Source organism: Stegastes partitus, unplaced genomic scaffold (assembly GCF_000690725.1).
Source record: "Stegastes partitus isolate 25-593 unplaced genomic scaffold, Stegastes_partitus-1.0.2 Scaffold1820, whole genome shotgun sequence".
In the NCBI taxonomy this organism is placed as follows: Eukaryota; Metazoa; Chordata; class Actinopteri; family Pomacentridae; genus Stegastes; species Stegastes partitus.
Window position 1 is genome coordinate 73,396 of NW_007579551.1, and position 6,311 is coordinate 79,706.

General features: G+C 44.0%; 1 protein-coding gene across 1 annotated transcript in view; it reads left to right on the forward strand.

Moving 5' to 3' along the window:
• ggcx (gamma-glutamyl carboxylase) overlaps positions 1-6,092 on the forward strand; it is an 8,058-nt gene extending 1,966 nt beyond the window's left edge. The window contains exons 4-15 of the mRNA XM_008302467.1: positions 391-556; positions 648-726; positions 832-938; positions 1,011-1,174; positions 1,285-1,586; positions 1,960-2,091; positions 3,611-3,762; positions 3,879-4,048; positions 4,154-4,284; positions 4,379-4,526; positions 5,113-5,317; positions 5,443-6,092. Of these exons, the coding sequence (XP_008300689.1) occupies positions 391-556; positions 648-726; positions 832-938; positions 1,011-1,174; positions 1,285-1,586; positions 1,960-2,091; positions 3,611-3,762; positions 3,879-4,048; positions 4,154-4,284; positions 4,379-4,526; positions 5,113-5,317; positions 5,443-5,602 (1,916 nt within the window). The 3' untranslated portion in view covers positions 5,603-6,092. The remainder of the gene's footprint in view (positions 1-390; positions 557-647; positions 727-831; positions 939-1,010; positions 1,175-1,284; positions 1,587-1,959; positions 2,092-3,610; positions 3,763-3,878; positions 4,049-4,153; positions 4,285-4,378; positions 4,527-5,112; positions 5,318-5,442) is intronic.
• Positions 6,093-6,311: the final 219 nt, after the last annotated feature.

Here is a 6,311-nt window from a genome sequence, read left to right on the forward strand (position 1 = left end):
AAATGCAGACATCACAGTACTGTTTACAGAAGCTTGCTGAACAAAGGGACCCCCACCTCTTTTTGTGTCTGAGCGGATGCGGTCATTTTATTAGAGACAGTCTCCACCGGGGTGCTTGACTGTAGTAAAGATGAAAGCACTTATGCAATTTGTGCTTTGCCCCCAAGCTAATTAACTAGTACAAGAGTCTGACTGAGATTTTAGGGAACCACAGAGGAGAAGAGTCCAGCTATCGACCTCAGGTTCTGTTGTGGTTGTTGTATCAGGCGGTTTTTGTTGGTCAAGCGTAGTGAGCGGGAGGGAGCGTAGACCTGAATCAGAGAGTTCAGGTACGACCAGAAGCTGTTCTTACATTTAACAGAAGTTGTGCATTTATGTTTCTAATTGCAGGCGCCTTGGGCATCATGCTCGGCTGTTTCTACCGTCTCTCCTGCCTCATGTTCATCTCGACGTACTGGTACATCTTCTTTCTGGACAAAACCGCCTGGAACAATCACTCGTACCTGTATGGCCTCATTGGATTTCAGCTCACCCTCATGGATGGCAACAGATACTGGTGAGGCGGCGTTTGCTGGTGTAGCTGTTTGTGTGTGCTTGTTAATTTCTGTCATTTATACCTCTGTGTGTGTGTGTTTGTGCGTTTGCAGGTCTATCGATGGACTGCGGCGACCTTCGATAAGAAACGCTCATGTGCCTCTGTGGAATTACACTTTGCTGAGGACACAGGTTTGCACATCAGTGACTTTCTCGTCTTTTCAACTTATAAAGTATTCATGAACGCAGTGTGGGAGCAGGTCACCTTATGCTGTCCGTTGTTGCTGTTCCTCAAAGATATTTCTAGTTTACTTCATCGCTGGGATCAAGAAGTTGGATGCTGATTGGGTGGAGGGATACTCGATGTCATATCTGGCACACCACTGGCTCTTTGATCCTTTCAAGTGAGTGTTATTTAGCCGTCTTTAATCAACGGCTGTTGGATCTCTCTCTAATCAATTTGTACTTTTTTCCAGAGTGATTCTTCCTGTTGAGGTCGTGAGTCTGCTGGTGGTGCACGGAGGTGGTCTTGTTCTGGATCTGACTGCCGGCTATCTGCTGTTTTTTGATGCAACACGGCCTTATGCGTTTTTCTTTGTCTCCTACTTTCACTGCATGAACTCTCAGCTGTTCAGCATCGGTGAGTCTTGCTTTATTAAAAATATCATCCGTGTTGCCAGGAACGCTTTTAATCCTACCTTTAATTCATGTGTTGTCATTTTCACCTTAATCTTATCTCATCCTCCTCAGGGATGTTCTCCTACACAATGCTGGCCACCAGCCCTCTTTTTTGCTACCCTGATTGGCCGAGAAGATTCTTCGGCCATTTCCCGACATTCCTGAAGCCAGTCCTGCCTTTTACCTCACCGGACTCTCAGACCAGCACGTCCTGCGCTTATCCAGAGAGCCAAAGCACCAGCCGTGAACAACAGGAGACCCCAGCTGTTCCCAAAGCTCCAAAACTGAGATTTAAGCACAAGCTGCGAGCCGTTTTTGCTATTGTCTACATAATTGAGCAGCTCTTCCTGCCTTACTCCCACTTCATCACTCAGGTACCTCCTCCTCACTGTTTCTGTATAAAATGCTTCCACACTTCACCCCAATAACAAAAGCAGTTTGGTAGTAGTTGCACACTTGTTTTTGTTCACTACCTGTCTGAATGGAGATCTTTTGTTCAAAGGGATTTTGAGCAAACAGCTTCTCTGAGTCACCTATTGAGAGTCATGGTTGCTCAATCAGAGTCAAAAGTCATTTGTCCACAACAAACAGCAGCTTAGACTGGTTCTGTCAGCAGAAGCCGTTGCTACTCCATCACTCTGATAACCTGAACAGAGTCGTTTTCTCTTGGTTAACTGTTCATTTACAATGGGGGAAATGAGGAGGGTTATAAGCGTTAATTAATCCTGATGTTTTGTTTTTGTCCAGGGTTACAACAACTGGACAAACGGCTTGTACGGCTACTCGTGGGACATGATGGTTCACTCCCGCAGCCATCAGCATGTGAAGATCACCTACAAAGATGGAAAAACTGGTGAAATCGGATATCTGAACCCAGGGGTGAGTTATAGGGAGTACATGAGCTACATGTTGAAGAGATGATTCAGTTTCTTTGAGGGGAGGTTGTCTGAATTACTTATCCATAGTCACTTTATTACTACACAGTTGGCATGTCCCTGGTTTTGGGAGGGACACAGTTCAGTACTGGCAGGGGAGGTAAGCCATGAGCTACTGTGGACAGGGCAACAAAACATCTCAGCCACCCCCCAATATACCTAGAATGTCTTCCCCACTTCACTTTGCTGTCAGACATCCCTCTTTGCTCTCCTCAAAGCCACCAGACTCACTGACAGAAGCAGTGATTGTACTCAGCAGACCACGGTGTTGTTTTAACAAATAAGTTTGGATCTTTGTTCAAACACCAGTCATAGAATAACGCAGCGGTACACCAGGCACTCGGGGTCTGGTGGCTTTGAAGTGGACATAAATCGATTCTAACAGCTTTAGCTTAGGAAAGAGCTGTCTGACAGCGAGGGAAAGTGGTAAAAAATATTCCAAATATAGCGTACAAATGAACTGATGTAGAATGTTGTAGCTGGACCTTTTTTTTTTTTAGGAGGATGATGTCGGAGCTCGATCCCAATCTACCAGAAATCAAACTATGTGTGAGATCGCTCCTGCGCATTTTTTTAATGAAGCAATAGGAGAAGATATTTAGGTCTCACTTAAAGTATTGATTTATCAGAAAGTTGAATAAGCATACAGAGCTCTGGATCAAACTGCTCACCCTAGCGTCAACAGAGTTCATGTCAGGGCACAAAGTCTGACTGACTGCCTCTCCCTGATCCAGTTCTACTATTACATGAGGATGTGCACAGAATGTGTTGCAGCTCGCTGATTGGTTCTTCCGTGTCCTCGGGCCCTCTTCAGCTATCTCGTGGGTGCAGACACTTGCCACGCAGCACCCAACTGCTGAGCACCTTCACCACCTTCATTTCCTCCCCTTGTGGTTTTAACTGCCAACCTGCATCCTGCAGATACCTGCTTGTGACAGAGAAAGATAGACACAAACCACCAAGTCCTGTCTCCACCGACGTTTTGTCGTGCTGAAATTGTTTACAAGTTATGTTGATTATAATAATAAGAGATTAAGATAATAATACGAGGTTAAGAGAATAAAACGAGATTATCAAAAATATATGCAAAAAATATATGATCCTGACAATGACTATGGAGTAGTGCCTCATACAACCCCTATTTTAAAGAACCTGAATTCTCCTTTAACTCCATTTATTGAGCTTATCAGTTATATTGATATGCACTGTATGTCTCACATGAATTCAACATTAACAGTTTAACAGCACATTGAAGAAAAATTGTTGAATTTGTGTGATTAAAACACCTGAAATCAAATGTAATGAAAAGTAATACTGGCATAACAGTTGTAGATGACAGATGGAATATTATATTTGACAGATTTCTTAAAGGACTTGACCTTTAGTTTAAGTTGAGATCTTTTCTCAACTGTAGCTCAGCTGATTGTAAATATACTAACAACAGTCCTGTCTGTGTGCTGCAGGTGTTCACACAGAGCAAACGCTGGAAAGACCACGGAGACATGCTGAAGCAGTACGCTACATGCCTCCATCAGTTCCTGCCGCGTTACAACATCTCTGATCCTGAAATCTACTTTGACATCTGGGTGTCTATCAATGAACGCTTCCAGCAGAGGTACCAGAGTCTTTTGCTTGAGATGAAAATGCTTTAAAACTTGTTATATTCTAAAAATCATAACGAAACAATCATAAGAGTGTGAGTTTTAAATTTGCTCTGAACTCTTCTCGAAGGATCTTTGATCCTCGCGTGGACATTGTGAGGGCTGAATGGTCACCTTTCAAACCAAACCCTTGGCTGATGCCTCTGTTGGTGGATCTCTCACCTTGGAGGAACAAGTTCCAGGAGATTGAAGGCAGTTTGGACAATCAGACCGAGATCGTCTTTATTGCTGATTTCCCAGGTTACAAGTCTCTCCTTGTTCTTTCTTATCTTTTAGATGGAAATGTAATAGTTATGTAGTTTGGTGCTTTGTCTTTGTGCTAACTGAGACCATTTTATGTTTTAGGTCTCCACTTGGAGAACTTTGTAAGTGAAGATCTGGGCAACACCAGCATCCATGTGCTGCAGGGCCAAGTGAGTGTGGAGGTAGTGGAGGAGAAAAAGAACCACACTCTGCAGCCTGGTGAGCAGATGCAGGTACAGCAACACACCACCACCGTCATCACTGCTCCTGTTTGGCTGTTTTAGACTTGACACACTTTAGTATTTACCATAACGTGAATGTGTGCAGGTACCTGCTGGGGCTTATCATAAGGTCTACACAGTGTCTGAGGGTCCCTCCTGCTACATGTACATCTATGTGAACACCACAGAGGCGGCGCTGCAGGAGAACTTCACCAAACTGTTTGAGCTCCAGGAGCGAGTTCGCAACGGAACAGGTGAACATGTCCGCATGTCCGCATGTCAGCAGGCGGTTAACATCGTGAGGGTTAGAATATGCAGAATAAAGGGGTATAATAATATATAATAAAGCATTTTTAAGGACTACAAGTGGTTAAGATGCTTTCAAAAATAATGCAATGAAGAGTTTTTTTATAAAATGAGCTCCTTAAACCAGCACCAGTTCTCCAGCTACACTTGGGCAGTTTTTAAAGCTACTTGGCAGGCAGATATTTTAAACCACTTGCCACAGTTATTCTGTGGACTTTCTGTGTTTTTTCTCTCTATGCAGTGCAAGATTAACTTCCTCATGTTGAGATCAGGGCTTTGTGGAGGACGTCCCATCTGTCTTAGGACTCCTCATTCTTCATGCTTTTGAACACGGTTCTAGTTTTTGAGTGTTTGGGCTCATTGTCCTGCTTCAGAATACATTTTAGAGCTTCCTGATGGTGTTGCATGACAGACTTAAATCTAAACATCTAAAGAGTCTTTGCACAGTACAGGACCATCTCTCAGCTTATGTCAACTTTGCCTAAAAGCAGGAAAACGTCCATCAAGTACTGACTAGTCGGTCTCGCCCCACAGAAACCGAGCCTCTGCCTCCTGAGCTGCAGCCTCTAATAGCTGCAGCGGACGGCGACGACGCCGAGGTCAACGCCACCGACCCGATTGTGCGTCTGTTTCTGAAGAGGCAGCGCCGCATGAAGGAGGTGAAGAAGCGCAGGGAGGCCGGCGTGCTGGAGCGGCTGGAACGATTTGCTGTTAAAAAGTATTATACGATACGGAGAGGGTGAGTGCTGGCCTCTCTGACAACACCAACACGTCAGCTGTTCCTGCATTAACACAGAAAGTGCACAAGCAGAAACTAAATGTGTCTGTGAACGTACTGTGTGTCATTGACTTCTTGTCTTCCAGGTTCTTGATGTCAGCCATTGCAATGCGAAACCTGGCGGTGGGTCTCCCGCCGCTGGAGCAGCTCACCAGGGAAGTCGCCTTTGCCAACATGAAAGAACCTCAGGCTGAGGCCAACCAAGACGAGCGGCTCAAAGACGAAGTTGGTCACGGAGAACTGTGAAGCCGCCGGGACCAAAGATTTTTCGGTACTGATGAACTCCCTGCAGGTGCTGGATCACACATTCCAGTCTGAAGTGTGTGTTATTATTACTACTGGACTGTTACTACGCTGGGACGTCGCTGCCCAGACATCAAGGGATTTGAGATTTTCTATGCTTCTGAAATATTTTGCCATTCCAGATTATTTCCAAATATAAATTCAGTATTTTCTTATAGATTTTGTTTAAGGATCTGAATTTATTACAGAAGATAATTTTCTGTTACAGCTGCAGCAGAAGACGTTAACTGACTAGTTATGGCATAATTAAAATGACAAGCAACTGCTCTGTGACAGCTACAAGTAAGACCTGCGAGAACACTATTATAAATAAGCTAAATTAATGCTGCTTTGTCTTGAATGAAGATTCAGATTAGGGGGCGAAGCTTGTGACTGAATGAAGAATGTTTTATGTCTAAAGAGGGCAGATTTCAGTGAAACCCGATGACCTGAACCGGATCATTTTGGTTGATTGCACGTCTTTCTGTTGGTTCGTGGTCAGTTTATATCCCAGTTCTAATTATATAGAATAAGTCAGGCCAAGTTGTCAGAAGCCACGTTTACACGATATGTGACAATTTGACACATTTCAAGGAGTTTACTGTCCTGATTTTTAAGCTACAATGTGAAAAACGAACTGACAATATAATGCAAAGCCGTTGCTAGCTTGTGT